The 16,545-nt window shown below is 43.8% G+C and overlaps 1 protein-coding gene across 1 annotated transcript in view; it reads left to right on the top strand.

The window, feature by feature from the left end:
• Otog (otogelin) overlaps positions 1-16,545 on the top strand; it is a 73,246-nt gene that overhangs the window by 19,500 nt on the left and 37,201 nt on the right. The window contains exons 18-24 of the mRNA XM_026399023.2: positions 268-392; positions 1,374-1,586; positions 3,045-3,237; positions 4,827-4,901; positions 5,148-5,191; positions 6,810-6,963; positions 13,442-13,549. Coding sequence (XP_026254808.2) covers positions 268-392; positions 1,374-1,586; positions 3,045-3,237; positions 4,827-4,901; positions 5,148-5,191; positions 6,810-6,963; positions 13,442-13,549 — 912 coding nt within the window. The remainder of the gene's footprint in view (positions 1-267; positions 393-1,373; positions 1,587-3,044; positions 3,238-4,826; positions 4,902-5,147; positions 5,192-6,809; positions 6,964-13,441; positions 13,550-16,545) is intronic.

The raw sequence follows: 16,545 nt of genomic DNA, 5'->3' as shown, positions 1-16,545 counted from the left end.
TGTTTGAATGTGGCTGTATAGATTGCCTGGGCTATTTGTGTGTCTGACATATTTTTGTGCTATGTGTGTGTGTATGTGTAAGTTAGGGGTGCATGCAAGTGGTTTTTATGGGCTTGTGACACATTTAGGTGAATACATGTGTGCCTCTGAGTGTGTGCTCATGCTTAGACTATGGCTATGTGTGTATATAGGAGCAAATGGATGAATCTGTATGTGCCCCTGAGTCCATATGGGCAAGTATGTGAATATGGCTGTATATGGCTACAGGTCCCCTGTGGGTGTGCCTGAAAGCACCCCACAACTCTTTGGCAATTCTTGGAAAACACTATCTGCCTGCTCTCCGCTGGTCTCTGGCTCCCCACTGGACCCCTGTGATGTGCATCTGCAAGCCGGTGAGGTGGGGGCAGAGGGAAGTCATAGAGTTGAGGGTGGGATTGCTTTGAGAGAAATGAGATGGGAACTCTGGACATAAGGATGTTGGTCATATTCATAGGAGTAATAAGAACAGAAGGAGCCACGGGAACAGGACAGGAAAGAGGTGAGGGCTGGGTAGACAGGAAGCCTCATATTCTACCACTGTCATGTACATACACATTCACACTGAGTAAAAGCTAAAGTCCTCAGTGGTTCCCCTAGGCCCTCTCTGCCCATGCCCTTATCTCACTGACTTCCACTCTACCCTGGCTGCCTTGACCTCCTTGCTGTTCTTCCTATGCAGTCAGATCTGTCCTCTTCCCAGCCTTTGCACTCATGGTGGCTTCTGCCTGCCGTGTTCTTCCCTCAGACAGCCACATGCTCTTTGAAAAGACTCATCTATTTGCTCAAATGTCATCCTCTCACTAGGGCCTTCTTGACTACTTGAATTAAGATTTACTGGCACTTCTGTCCCACCTCACACTTCCTGTCCTCCTCCTTGCTTTCTCTTACTTTTTAGATTCTTTAGTATTTAGTATAATTTAGTATATAATTATTTACTATCTCCTTTAACTATGTCCTCCTCCATAAGGGCAGGGACTTCTGTTACTTTCGTTCACTCCTGTGTCTCCCTCTACCAAATGGATTCGTGCCTGGCACAAGGTAGAATCATGACATGAGTGCATGCATACACATATACACTCACAGTCATTTCTACCCATGTCCAAGGCCAGCCACTTATTCACACTCAGACTTACTAAGACACACCAACACACTCCCAGCCAGCCATGCACTGAGGCATCTGCCTCCATCTCCACTGTACAAATACACACATGCACATATAGACAAACATACACACACACAACCCCCAGTCCCCTCAGCTGTGGCCAGGGAGGTAGAGGCTGAGTCCTGGGGCATCAGGCAAACCAGACCCCTGACCACCTGTCCTCTGTCCCCAGCCTCCTATGCAGTGCAGTCCTGCAGCGTGCTCATGGGGGAGCTATTTGCACCCTGCTCTGCCTACCTGAGCCCTGTGCCCTACTTTGAGCAGTGCCGCCGGGATGCCTGCCACTGTGGGCAGTCATGCCTATGTGCCACACTGGCCCACTATGCCCATCTGTGCCAGCGCCATGGACTGCCAGTTAATTTCCGTGCCAACCTGCCAGCCTGCGGTGAGTGTGCTGATGTGGTGTGGGCTGAAGGAGCCTGGACTCCAGTCCTGGATGTTCATTGCCCCCTAGACTCTCCATTGGGTTTTATCTCCTGCTCTGGAGTCTGAATTTGCCTTTCATAGCCAGCTTCTCCTATACTTTCCATCTCTGTCAGGGGCTTCTGTCCCCTGGTCACCTGGTCTTGATACCGGGGCCATGTCACTCAGAATTGCTTCTCTTACCCTCACCTCAGTTCATCTCCAAGAACTGTCAGTCCAGCCAGTCCCAAGCTCACCCACTTTTGCCACCTCCACTGCCACTGCCCTAGTCCGAACTACCTTCTCACTGTAGCAGAATGAGCTTTCTAAAGAGCATTGGCTTAGAGGCCCTCAAGTTTTGGTGCACACATGGCTTAATAGCCACCCCATCTGAACTATGCCCTCCTTCCTCTTCTTAGTCGTCTCTGTGCCCTCATTCTCAACACAGTGCCCAGCTCTCAGTGAGCTCTTAGCAAAGTTTTGGAATAAATGGAAAAGACACTATAATGGAATTCAGGAGATGTGAGTTCTATTCTAACCTTGCAGGTAATGTGCTGTATCCCTGTGCAAGACCCTGTACCTCTCTGAACCAAAGTTTTCCAGAGGTGATTGGACAGAGTCAGTGGATTATGACTCTGGCTGCATATTAGAACATCATAGGACATTATTTTTAATTGCACACATCTAGGGCACATCTGGTATCAACTAAGATAGCATATCTGACACTGGGGTAGAGACATTAGCATTTTTTTTAAAGAGAGAGAGAGAGAGAATTTTTAAATAAATTTTCAGCGGATACAACATCTTTATTTTATTTTTATGTGGTGCTGAGGATCGAACGTGTATGCCAGGCGAGCGTGTTACTGCTTGAGCCACATCCCCAGCCCAGAGACATTAGCATTTTTAAAGAGCTCCCTACATGCCTTTAATGTCCAGCTTAGATTGAGAACAATTGAGCTTGACAGTCTCAGTAGGTCTATTGCCCCTGACACTGTGGGAGGCTCCTCTGGAGTGGGACCATAGCCAGATGAGGAAAGAGTGGCCCTGAGTCTTAGGAGCACAGTTGATCTTTATAGCTTTGGAAGTAAGAGTGGAGGTGCATGTGCATGCACACACCCATGGGATTCATAGGCTAGATTCAGGACCATCAGGAGTGGTCACTTCCCCTCTTCACCCAATATCACTATCTATGAGCTGTGTCCTGCAGGGAAAAGGAAATGCCAGTGGTAGACAAGGCCCACCACCTACTTTACTAGAAAGACAGTGGGACTCCGGAGCCAGACCTGGGTTCAAATCCCAATTCTGACTTTGATCTGCTTGTACCTTGGGCAAGTGTCTAAACATCTCTGGGTCTCAGTTCTTCACATCAGGATGACACCCCACCATTCTACACTGTTACGGGGATGAGAAAGACAAACCATGATTCCCCTTCCCACTGCAGCACTATCCTGTAAGGCCACCAAGGAGTACAGCCCCTGTGTGGCCCCATGTGGACAAACCTGTCAAGACCTGGCCAGCCCTGAGGCCTGTGGACCTGATGGTGATAGTGATTTTAGCAAGAATGAGTGTGTAGAGGGATGCACCTGTCCACCAGACACCTATCTGGATGCCCAAGCAGACCTCTGTGTCCCCAGGTAAGTGAGCCAGCTTGACCTGTGAATCAGGTCAGAGAGAAGTTGGGATCTTCAGAGCCTCTAAGATGGGGACCCTGATTGGATATCTTCTGTCCCTGTCTTAGCTCATGTTCAGGCAGATCTTGGTGGGTAAAGTGGTGGGGGGGGGCCCTCTCCTCTTGGTCCTCTCCTTGGCTCTGGCTCTTCAGGCCACTCACTCTGTCTTTCCCACAGAGCAGAACAACCCATGGAGCCTCCCTTTCCTCCTTTCTTCTTCCACAAGTATTTATTACATCCTAGTGTGTTCCACACATTTCTAGGCTCTGGAAATTCAGTAATGAACAAAATAGTCTTTCCCTCATGGAGCTCACACTCCAGGGGAGTGAAACTAAACCAACAGAACCTCAAGGCCCCAATGGTAAAAAGTCCTACAGAGTAAGGGCAAAGAGTTCTGTACTGTTACCTACATGTGGTGAGGTCTGAGTGGAGACCTGAGGGAAGTGAGGGAAAGGCTTCAGGGGAGGGGAGGTCTGAGCTCAGCTCAAGGAGGATTCCCAGTGCAACTGGAGGGCAAAGTGGAAGAGAGTGGTAGGAGGTGACTCCACACGATCCTGGGGCACTTGTCAAGGCTACACTGTCAGTCCAGCCAGTCCCAAGCTCAATATGGGGTATGTGGGTCCTGTCAAGGCTGTTGGTGCTCCCTAGCTTCTGCTTCTCCATCTAGAAAATAGTATAATAATGAATTTCAGTGGGGGGAAGTATTGGAGAGAAGCCTCTGTAGGGGAGAAATAGGAACAACTCCAGGTTTTCAAGCTACAGAATCCTCTGTTGAGTTTTGTATGTGTGCCCTTCCCCTATCCTGTGACCATGAGTGTTGCCAACAGAAGGAGTCTCTGTGTTATATAGGGAGAAAGTAGTTGAGAGGCACTGGTATTGGATGAGTTCAGGCATCCCTTCCAAGTATCCCTTCCAACCCCGACCTGCATGTGCCAAATTGGCAGGTGCTCTGGTGTTGTGTGATGAGATACAAAGCCTTTGCCCTCAGACAAGTCAGAAGAGTCAAGACAGCATGAGAATTCCTACCTGCCAAAATCCCAGTGAGGAGTCGATAACACAATGTACGTGGAAGGTCTGATTCAGTGTCCCCAGCCAAGCATCAGTACATAACAAGTGTGGCACGGCACTGACCAGTCAGAACAGATGCTGGGTGCAACTGACCAGAACAGCTGCAGCAGGATGCAGGCCCTGTGCAGCGCCTGCCCATAGGGGCAGGCGCTCTGGGAAGCAGGGGCTCTGGGAACAGGGGCTCTGTTCTTACCATTTCTCCCTTCCTCAGTCCAAGTGAGGCTAGTTGTGGGAATGGACAGAGACCTGTAGGGCTGTCCTTATCTAAGCTTGATGGATGGCCTGAATGTGGCACCCAACCCTGACCTCTGTTGCTGGTGCCAGATTAGCTTTCCCACTTCCTAGAAGTGTGACACATCACAGTAAATGTCATTACTTCTTTCTGTATCCTCATGTCCCTGGCTGTCTGAAGGTGGGCCCTCTGTCCTTGGAAGTCCCTCCAGCTTGTGAGTCCACTTACATTTCCCTCTTCTTGGTTTTTATAGGAACCAGTGCTCCTGCCACTTTCAAGGCATGGATTATCCCCCTGGAAAGAGTGACATCCCATCCCTGGGCCTCTGGTGAGCTCCCTGGGTAACAGCCTCATTGTCCTCTCTCTAAACTAAAGCTGCTAATGGAAGACAATGCAATTGAATGGAGCCTTCCTTAAAGTGGCACCCAACTACCTCCTCTGTATGGGGACAGGGGGACAGTGAGTGAGGATGTCTGTCTTATCCCTGCAGCAATCTGAGTGAAGTACTATGGGGTATGTGGGTCCTGCAGTGACCAGGTCAGCTAACACCAGTGCCCCACTTCTCTCTCTGCAGCCACTGCAAAGATGGAGTCATGAGCTGTGATAGCAGAGCTCCAGGTGAGGGTGGTTGGAAGGACTGGAATTCTCTGGGGGCTCCTCTTGGGAGTAGGGTATGGAGAAGAAAGTGGGGGATGTGGAGTGCTGATAGGGACATGGGAGCCCATCTCAGCTTTTGCTCTACACCAAACTTATATATTCTTTGCCCTCTTGGCATCCTGAAACCCTGCCCTAGCCCCACCCTAAACCTCTGGAGTATCAGTGCAGTTTCTCAAACTCCTTACATCCTGGATTTTCTTGGTCTAAGCTGTCAAATATCTACTTAGTCTAGCTCTGCCCTCCCCAGCACTGAACCTTGGGTCATAGAGATGGAGAGGACACCTTAGGCCTTTGAGACTCTCCCAGGAAACAGATATTGGGGTGGATAGAACATTTGGTCGGTCACCCTGTGAGGGGCTTAGAGGTGGGGGGGGGGCATGGGGCCTGGAGCACTTAGGGAGAGCCTCTTAGGGTGGAGGAGCCCACTAAGAATAAAGATTAGCAAAGAGGGAGAATAATCATGTGGCAGGCAGTTAAGAGCTGAGCCTCTAGGCTTAGATGGTCTAGGTTCAAATCCTGATCAGAATTCACTAGCTGTGCAACCCTGGGCAACTCACTTCACCTTCCCAAGCCTTCATTTCTGCTTTTGTAGATAATTCAGATTCTTACATCCTTCCCATGTTTTATGTAAATTCCTGAAAATGATTTTCTTTTGATCATTTCTGGCTTCAGATTTCTGCCTGTTTGGGACATTGCTATTCCTTTTTTCCATCTCCATCCCAGCCTGAGCATGGGCCTCAGTGGCCTTTTATTGATTTCCCTAAAAGGGTCACTCATACAAAATGCAGGTGAGGGCCTGGGGATGTAGCTCAGTGACCAAGCATGTGCCAAGCTCTGGGTTCAATCCCCAGTACTACAAAACTAAACAAAAAAATTAAAGTACAAATGTATATGGCAGACTTTATGGAAGGCTTAGGGAGAGAGGATTGTTTTATGTCACAGAAACAAGTGACAGGAAGTTGACTGTCCCTATTGTTCCATCCTCTGGCCACCCCACCATGAAGTTTTGTTATGTTCTTTCTGACCCCTCTCCTGGTCCCCCTTGAGCCCTTTCTTTCATTTGTGATGCCCTTTTAAAACACAATAGGGGCTGGGGTTGTAGCTCAGTGGTAGAGCACTTGCCTAGCATGTGTGAGGCACTGGGTTCAATTCTCAGCATCACATAAAAATAAATAAATAAATAAATAAAAATAAAGGTATTGTGTCCATCTACAACTAAAAAAATATTTTTTAAAAATAAATAAATAAAAATAAAACACAATAGCTTCACTCCCTTATATGAGAAAAGAGGGATAATAATACCTTGCAAAGTGGTTGCAGGGTTACATAAGATAATGCATGGGGAGTGCCTGGAACAGCACCTGGTATGGAGGACTTATTCAGTCATGGGTCCTAGTGATGGTTGTCTTGTAATATAATGGCACACATCCCTCCTTCCTCTGTAATGTATATGTGGGAACTCAAGCAACGCCCCAGGAGCAGCCTCCTCCAGATGCAGGTCCCAGGGCTCCAGGGTCATCCTGAAGCAATAGCCTACTTCCAAGCCCAAGAGCTGCAACACCCACCTCTTATCTTTCAGCTGCAGCCTGCCCAACAGGACAGGTCTTTGTGAACTGCAGTGATGTGCACACAGATCCTGAGCTGAGCAGAGAGAGGACGTGTGAGCAGCAGCTACTGAACCTGAGCAGGCCAGCCCATGGTCCTTGCCTGTCGGGCTGTGCCTGTCCCCACGGGTAGGGACTCCTGTTGCGATGGTCTCTCCTGCCTAAAAGCTGGCAGAGCCAAGGACCACAGATGTGTGGGGTGGAGGTGGGGGTGGAAGGAAGGGAAGAACTATTTGAGGGTAACTATGATGCCAGTGGGCTGAGAAAGAAGAGGATCTTGGGGATCCAAACTGGGATGGGTTCTGCCCAGCTCTGCTTCTTAACCTTGAGTGAAGAAGGTGCCTGGCCTCCGAGGCTGTATTTCATCTGTAAAATGGGAATAATAATAATGCCTACAACCTTAACAGATAGATTAAGTGGAAGTACCAAAGAGGAAGCTCTGAGTTGGGTGTCTGGCATGCCCTTGTGACCCAATAGGTTGAAAACCATGCAAGAGGAAACCCATATATCAGCCCCCAACCTCTTTCCCTGCACAGTTCTGAGCAGCGTACTCAGGTAGAAGACTGGTTCCCCTGGAATCCTTGAAGAAAAATGAAAATAGTCTCCCTCCTCAATCTCCAAAATGCTGCCATCAAATTCATGTAAGAGTTGCAGGAGTTGAGTTATGAGGATGTACCTTCTGGGTGTTTGTACACTGGGACCCAGCACCCAGCTCTGCCAGTGCTTAATCCTGGGTCTAGGCCAAAGAGACCACTGGGCATCCCATGACTTGTCAGCACTGGGCTGTGCTCTTCAGCCAATGAAGAGATTATTGGTCAACTGGTAGATCTGGTCAAGGCTTGGGAGCCAAGGAAAATGAGATGAGGATCAGGGCTTCTAGGCTGGGAAGGGGAGGCGATGGCCCGTTAGAATTTTACTGTTTGTTAAGAACACTTTAGTGTTACCTCCTTTGATATCAGAGCAACCGTAAGAGAGAAGAGGAGAGAATGTTTGTTCTCATTTTGCAGATGAAGAAACCAATGCAGGGGCAGGTGCAGTGGAAGTGGTCTGCTCAAGGAACCATGACTTACACCCAAGCTTCCTTACTCCAAACCCTACCTCTTGCTGACAGCATGCCAGCTGTATGAGGTCCAGGGTTTAGTTACCTACACAGAAGTCAATGTGGGGCATGAGCCTACCTCTTCCCAGAATAGAGCTTCCACAAGAGCCTGCACAGAATCCTAGGTCACCCATGGCCATGTGGGTCCCAGACCTTGTGAGGAGTGTCTTTGTCACAGAAGGTCCTTTGGGGCACTGTTTTGTGTGCACAAGTTCAGGAAAAGCTATGACTGAGGTCAGGAAAAGCTAGGGCTCTGGGGTCAAGAACAGGGGTAATCCCCCATTTACCTTGGTAACAGACCTCAAAGGCACGAGGGAGGAAACACTGGACTAGATCCTGGGAGGATTGAACTCTGGGCTTGGTCCTGCCAGTGATTTTATTGAGAGCTGTGTCAGATGGCCTATAAGGAACTGACGCACATTCCATAGGGGTTTACCAAAGGGGGATTATTACAATCTCATTAGTATGGGAAGGGCAGGCATTTCCCACTATCTTGAAATGCCCTATTGTTGGATAGGACTCCCAAAGATGCCTCACTGTCATCCTTACCAGCCCCTCTGAGCCCAAGGTCACCTCTGGGCCATCTGGTCACCATTCTGTCTCCATAGTGTAGCTAAGAATCTTTGGATGCTGTGCATTGCTCCAAAGAACACTGGAGCCATTGCAGGCATCTGAGGCCTGACCACTGCAGGAGTCAGAGCTGTTTGTGCTGCTCCACATTTATTTGTATCTGGGTACTTTACCAAAGGCCTGGGAGCCCCCAAGCAGTGAAGTATGGTGGTTATGAACAGACTCTGGAGTTGAGCTTGAATCCTGGCTCTGCCACTTAATGAATGATTAGTTTGACACCCCAAGTGAGTCTCCTTTCCCTCTTCTGAAAAAATGGCACAGAGTAAATGCTCTATGTGAACCAATAGCTTTGTCTCTCCTCATCTGGTTTCATGCATTTGTAAATGCCCCCATAAATTAGTTGATCCTCTAAAAGGTGAGAGGATGTTCACTCTACAAGTTAAAGGCAACTTGAGCGCAGAGGCTGCAGCCCTGAGTCACTCATACTCTTCCCTGTGGTGGGCACATAGGCACTCAGGTATGTAGGCATGTCTGCTAAGGACAAAGAGGGAGCAGTGTAAGGTGGGTGGCTATGAAGACCCTGCAGAAAGGGCCTGTGGGTGATGGTGAAATGTGATATAAGCCAGCCTTGCTGTTGGTGGTTGATGCAATTATGAGGAAAAGAGCATCAGGGAAATAATATTTATTGTGTATTTACTTGGTGCTGGGCATTGTTCCCAGGCCTATAATTAAATTCTCAAAATGACCTTGGGAGGAAGGTATCATTACCCACATTTTATGAATGACAAAACAGAGGCTTAGAAAGGTTAAGTGACTGGGTAAAATAGAGTGCTTTTTTTTTTCTGCTTCCTCCCATAACCACAATGGAATGTTGGTAATGGAATAAAAAAAGGTATAAACCTGCAGGAACAAAGAGAAAGAAGTGGAGATAACAGTAGCACAAGATCAGGCAATAGTTTTTGAAGGAGGAACATGGGTGGATGTGTAGACTGACCTTGCAAAGCAGAAGTTGACAGCTGATGCCTTCTGGGGAGAACGCTATGTTGAGAGCTTCAGAAGTTCAGCTGAAGGCATCTCAGAAAGGGGTGGTGGGATAAAGATGGGAGGATGAGTTGCAAGTCCAATAAGGAGCAGCTCAGTGATAGAGCACTTGCTTATATGGAAGGTCCTGGGCTCAGCACACACACACACACACACACACACACACACACACACACACACAAAATCTAGAGAAACAAAACCAGATATTTTTTATCATAGAGGCACCAAGGTAGGGGTGATGGAGAGTGGAAACAGGCAAAGTGAAAGCCACTTGTTTCCCAACCCTCCTTCCCTAGCTTGGTTTCCCCAGATAGTGGCAGGGAGATTTTGCCTCCCATCTAGAGATGGGAAAGATTTCCACTCCAGAAACTTGGTTGTGCCAAGAACAAAAAACAAGAAACCAAACTACAAAAACTAACATTTTAGATTTCCCCAACAAAACAGTAGGTCCCACTTCGTTGTTATGGAGCTTCTTTAGGTCATTATCACACAGTCTGGTTTCCTAAAACTGTGGAGCAAGCCTTGAAATCTCTAAGTGATAGTTCTCTAACTTGGTTCTTTTCAGAAGTTGTTCGGCACTTCTAGGTCTTTGCATTTCCATGTAAATTTAGAATCAGTTTGTCCATTTCTATTGCTATCCCTCAAAAAAAGTCTGTGGGATTTTGATTGAGATTGTGTTCTATCTATAAATTGTTTTGGGAAGAAAACATATTTTAATACCAGAGAGTTGTACAATCCACAAATGTGATATTATCTCCTCATTTATTGGGTCTTTTTCCATTTCTCTCAGCAGTGTTTTATAGTTTTCAAAGGAGGTTTTGCAACTTTGTCATTGAATTTATTCACAGGTATTTGATGTTTTTCTGATATCATAAGTATTTTCATTAGTTTCATTTTTGTTCATTGTTGGAATATAGAAACACAGTTTACTGTAGTATACTATCTTTGTATTCTGCAGTCTTGTTAAATTCATTTATTTAGTTCTGTTGACCTTTTCATAGATTCCTGGATTTCTATACATGATCATATCATCTGTGAATCAAAACAGTTTATCTTCTTCATTTCTAATCTTTACACTTTGTATTTTTTTCCCTTGTCTGGTTACAATGAATAGAACCTACTCTATACTTTTGAATAGAAGTAATATGAGTAAAAATTATTACCTTCCTCTATTTTAGGGTAAAACAATCATTCTTTTATCATTAATGATAATATTAGTCATACTTTTTTGGTAGATATCCTTTACTAGATTTGTTTCTAGTATGCTGAACATTTTATAATAAATGGGCTCTGAATTTTGTTGATTGATTTTATTTATTAAAACATCACATAGCATTTCCTCTTTATTTTATTGTTTTTGATGCAAATTGCATCAATTGATTTTTGAATATTAAACCAACATTCATTCCCAGGATAGACCCCAGTTTACTTAATATTCTGTGTTCACGGAAGATATTTTTCTGTGTTTTTTCTCCACTTGAGATGTTTCCATCTGATTTTGGTATCAGAGTAATGTTGGCCTTACAGGAATGAGTTGAAAAATATTATCTTACTTTTAATTTTTTTTGGAAGAATTTGTTTAGAATTGGTATTGTCTCTTCTTTAAGTACTTGATAAAATTTACCAGTCTTGAGATGCTTTTGACTTCAAATTCAATTTGTTTAATACATATTGGGCTTTCCAGGTTCCTTCTTGACTAAGCTTTCATGATTGTGTCTTTTAAGGAATTGTCCATCCCACCTAAGTTGTTACCTTTATTGAATTAACTTTGTACATACTGTTCTTTTGTTTTCCTTTTAATATGTGTAGGATCTGTAGTGATGTTTCCTTTGGTTCTTGATATTGGTAATTTCAGGTTTCTCTCTTTCTTCTCTCTCCACTCTTCTTTATTCTCTCCTCTCCTCTCCTCTCCTCTCCTCTCCTCTCCTCTCCTCTCTTCTCTCTCTTTATTATTTATTCTAGCCAGGAGGTTGTCAAATTTTATCAATCTTTTCTTTAATATGCAGAATTCTAGATTAACCTTTTTCTTTTACTAGTTTAATTTTCATCATTATTCCCTTGCTATGTAATGTCTTGACTTTTTAAACATTCTCCATCACTGTCAGATGTTTGACTACATGCCTACATATTTTGTATGTGCATTTATTCTGTTTAGAGTTCACTGAGCTTCATCAAAACTGATAGTATTTCAGCTCCGGTTATTTCCCCTGGAATTACACTGGAACACCTGATTGCCTCATAAATAAGTGAAACTGCATTTTTTCCCACTAGGCTTTCTTCTTCAGATTGAACCATTTCTTTTGTCCATCTTCAAGGCTATTATTCTTCACTTCTGAAGTGTTTAGTCTGTTGTTACACCCTTTTAGCAAATTTTTAAAACTATATTAAAATTTTAAGAATTTCCTCTTTTAAAAATATTTTTTATGTCTCTTCTGAAATTCTTCTACTATTCACTCACTATGTCTGCCTTATTTTTAAAGCTTAAATATATTTATAGTAACATAAAGTCCTTATCTGCTAATTCTATCATGTATAACATTTTGGCATCTCTTGTAACTATTGACTGATTTTTCTTCTAATTTCTCCTGGTTTTGGGTTATATTTCCCCACCTCACATAACTACAAAATTTGTACTAGATGCTGGACATTATGAGTTTTACATTGTTTTATGCTGTATTTTGTTGACTTTGTTTATTGAGTGTTGAGTTTTGATATTGTAGGCAATTAATCTACATGGTTTATTAGCATGATCTTTTCAAGACTTGTGTTTAAATTTGTTAGTTTGTCTATAGTAGTTCTATTCCCAAGGCCTGGAGTGTGAAGAAAAGTCTTTCTATTCTAGCTGGTCATAATCCTGACATGTTCCAGTACTGCACTGTATCAGAAATCTCCATTAATTTTACATTTTCTCAATGGCCATTTCTTGCCAACCCTTAGAATCTTTCCTCATGGGAAATTTAATACATGGTTAAAGACTTAAGATAACTTAAGCAGAATTCTGGAATTCCTTCTCTGAGCAGATCTCTCCTCTTTTATATACAGACCTGCATATTCAGCCACCTCACAAGCCCTGTACTCCAGTTTCTGTCTCCTCTCCTCAGTGACACATTGTGCACTGCCCAAGTTTCATTTTCCTGTACTATAGTCCAGAAAGTGCCTCCAGGAGGAAAATCTGGAGATGGGGAAGAATTAACAAAAGACATTTTTCAATATAATACCTGCAGTGCTCTTTCTCTTTGTTTCTTTGAAAACCATGAACTTATATTCTTTTGAAAAGTAAAATAGGAAGGTTAAATAACTTGTCCTAAGCAGATCCTGAAATTGAACTAAAAATTGCTTATTGTCAATGCTTATTTTCTTACCCCTGCCCCAGATTGTATCCTGATGATGCTCAGACATGGTTAGAGTTGCACCTGAGAACTTCAATAAATTCCCTGAGATGTCCCTGGCTCCTGCCTGAGAGTGGGTCAGATTTCATGAAAATCAAACTGGAAGATGGTAGCACTATGACTTTGGGCCTGTGATCTGAAAGCTCCATGAACAACTTGGTTTAGAGTGTCAATGCCCATGTCCCTGGTCTGTTCATTAGTTTATAGCTAGTATCTAAGGAGCTACTGACATCTGCCTGACCAGGGAAGCATTGACTAGTAAGCTGAGCCTTACTTGCTGAAGGATAGCAGAATCTTCCAAACTGGGCATTGCCTGTCTTTGATTTCTTTATTCACCAAGGTGCCTCTGAGCCTCCCTGTAGCAGGCTACACAGTGGGTACTTGGTTAGTCTCTTTTCGGGAAAAGGCTGAGATCCACTCCAAGACATCCATGTGATGCATGGTTTTGCATAGATGGCAGATCAAGAAAGAATGTTCTCTTGAGCATTTGCTTGCTGTGTCCCTACAGCCTGCTCAGACATGGGGATGCATGTTTCCTACCAGAAGAGTGCCCATGCACTTGGAAAGGGAAGGAGTATTTCCCTGGGGATCAGGTGATGTCTCCCTGCCATACCTGGTAAGTTAGAACTCTAAACAGGGTTTGCTTTTTACTGGAAAATGCATGATTATGGAATGTGATATCATGCATAGAGTCTATCATTTCCTTTCCATAGTGTTCATATTCATGATGTGTGTTTTTAGGTTGTATGTGGGGCTTATGTACATATTCAGGTATAAATACATAAAATTATATTTTGTAATATTTTTGTGTATTTGCATGAATGTGAGTTTGTTCAAACATGTATATAAATGTATATAAACTATAACCATGTGCTTGCAACTTATATGAGCATGTAAATGTGGGCACAAATCCAAAATGCACAGACTTCTTAGGTGAACATGCATGTCTCTGAAATGGCAGTCATTCATAAATCTGAGTATATTCGTGAATACCTACAAGTAGGAATTTGTGTATGTATATAGGTGTGTTTATATATATCTGTATGCATATGGATCTATATGCAAAGTTCATCAGTATCTGTGTGTATTGGATATGCATTTTATATTCACATGTGAGTGAACATATATGTGTAAATGTGCATTTGTGTTTTGCCAAGAATATATACATGCCCATATATAAAAGTGAGTGAGTGCATATGTGAGTATATTTTCACACTGTATGTTCAACAATGTAAGTACACATATGTGGGAGTGTATATACCTGAATTGGACTCTGTGGAAAGAGTCTTAGGACTAGTTCTGTAGAGCCTGTGCTGGGCCAAGCAGCAGGGAGTATGGTGGTAAGTAGAGATTCAGTCTTCTGATAGAGACAGTGAGAGGGGAAGGGCCAAGAAATGATAAACTGGTGTCCTGATGTTGGAGAGCAAACTCAGACACTATTCTAATGTTAAGAACCAGCCAAGGGTGGCCTGATGTGAACAGGCAGCCCCTACACGGGGGCCCAGAAACTTAGCAGAGAATCTCAGAGAGGTTCTATCTTAGAGATTCATCCAGTTGGCTAAGAGCTGGACCCCAGTTCCTGTCCCATGCTGAGGTCAAAACTGTTCTGTTTCTCTGGCCCATATCATGGGCATGGCATTTTTTTCCATGTTTGTAGTAGGTTCACAGTCAAGACCATCTACTTCAAGGCTTTCCTGCAGATAGGTCAAGGTGTATATATAGGGTTGGAGTACTGGCTGTCAGACCCCAGAAGACCTGGAAATAATATCAAGATATGAAACTCTGTGCAGGTGTCTGAAGGATATATAGCCCAGTATATGTATGATTTCATGACTGTGATGGACTGGAGGTAACTAGGAATGCCAGGTACATGTGGAGAGAAATTAGGACTGGCTAACCTAAACTTATCCAAGAGTACTCTGCTAGATATGGTATGATATGGTATACCTATCTAAAACCAATCCTATCACCTGTGCTCTAAACCCCAGCGCCTTTCACCCATTCAAGGGTGTTGACAGCTACTCTCCTTTTTCTCTCCCATTTAATCAGTTTATCCTTCTCCACTGGATCATCCCCATTGCATAACATTATGCAATTTGATAAACTTTCAACCTCTGAGCAATTGCTCCATTTCTTTGATAATCTTTTATTGTCAAATCTCCAGTAAAAGTTATCTATATTTGCTGTTCCCAATTCTTCTTCTTCCATTTTCCCTTAAGCTCATTTTAATCAGGCATTTTCCCCAGTGTTCCATTGAAAGTGTTCCTACCAAGGTCACCAGTAACCTCCATGTTGCTGCACCCAGAGTTTATTTCTCAGCCCTCACCTTCCAAGACCTAATAGTGTCATTTAACACATTGATCACCTGCAGGTAATTTATTTGTCTTGCTTCCTTTGTTCAAGTAGCTTCTGGAGCACCATGCCTTCTTGATTTTCTTGCTACCTTTCCTGTTTCTCCTTCTCAGCTTTCTTGCTGGTTCTTCTCCTTCTCTGACCCCTTTGGGCTGGGGCATCCCAAGGAACTTCTCTCCTGTGTACTCATTCCCTTAGTAAACTCCTATAACAGTAAGGTCCATCCATGTGCAGATGGCTTCCATATTTCTGCCTGTAGCCAACATCTCTCTTTTGAACTCCTGACAACTACCTAGTTGACGTCACCACATGTATGGCTAATGGACATCTTAAACTCAGTGTGTTTTAAACAGATCACCCTATCTTTCCCCCTCAAACCTGCTATTCTTTATGCCTTTCCCATCCAGGTTAATGACTTTATTCTTGCAGTTGGTCATGCCACAAAACCTGGAGTAATCCTTGAGTCTTCTCTCTTACTATCCACATCCAACCTTTTGGTTCTGCTTTCAAAATATTCCCCAAATATTTTGAAGACTACATCTTCCTCCTTCCACTGCTATTACCCTACTCCAAGCTGCCATCATCTCTTCTCTTATTTACTGCAGTAACCTCCCAACTGGCTTTTCTGCTTTTCTTCAACCCCCTTCAGCTTAGACTCTGTGTAGAAGCCAAAGCAGAACACAAGTCAGATCATGTCATTCCCACAATCAATTCCTCCAGCTATGTCTTCTCTCATTCCTAGCAAAAGCTAACATTTTTACAGCCTTCTGGGACCTATGTCATCTGACTCTCCATTGTCCCTTTGAATTCTTCTACCGTCTTATTCTTGTGCCATCCATTCTAGCCATGTTATCTCTTGAGTGTTCCCCAGAGCCTCTGCAGACTGTACCCCTCTCCCAGAATGCTCATCTTCCAGATTCCATATAGTTAACTCTTTCACCTCCTTTAAATCTCTGCAGACATGTTGCCTGACCATCAAAATAAATATATTATATTAAAAATATAATCTATTGCCACAATATGCCTTCATCCTGTTCCTCACATATCACTCATTGCCCTCTAACATATTATATTATTTACACATACTTTTTATTTTTAAAATGTCCAGTGCATGTCTTTCCCCTCTAGGACAGAAGTTTTTCTAAGGCAGAGTACTTTCTGCCCCCACCCCCCATTTTATTCACTGATATGTCTCAAACTCCTAGAAGAGTGCCTATTGTCATGGTAGTCAATATTTGTTGAATGAATTGAATGGAGTGA

Source organism: Urocitellus parryii, chromosome 4, assembly GCF_045843805.1.
Source record: "Urocitellus parryii isolate mUroPar1 chromosome 4, mUroPar1.hap1, whole genome shotgun sequence".
Taxonomy (NCBI): Eukaryota; Metazoa; Chordata; class Mammalia; order Rodentia; family Sciuridae; genus Urocitellus; species Urocitellus parryii.
Note: the sequence above shows the minus strand (reverse complement) of the source record. Positions and strands in the feature narration are given on the sequence as shown.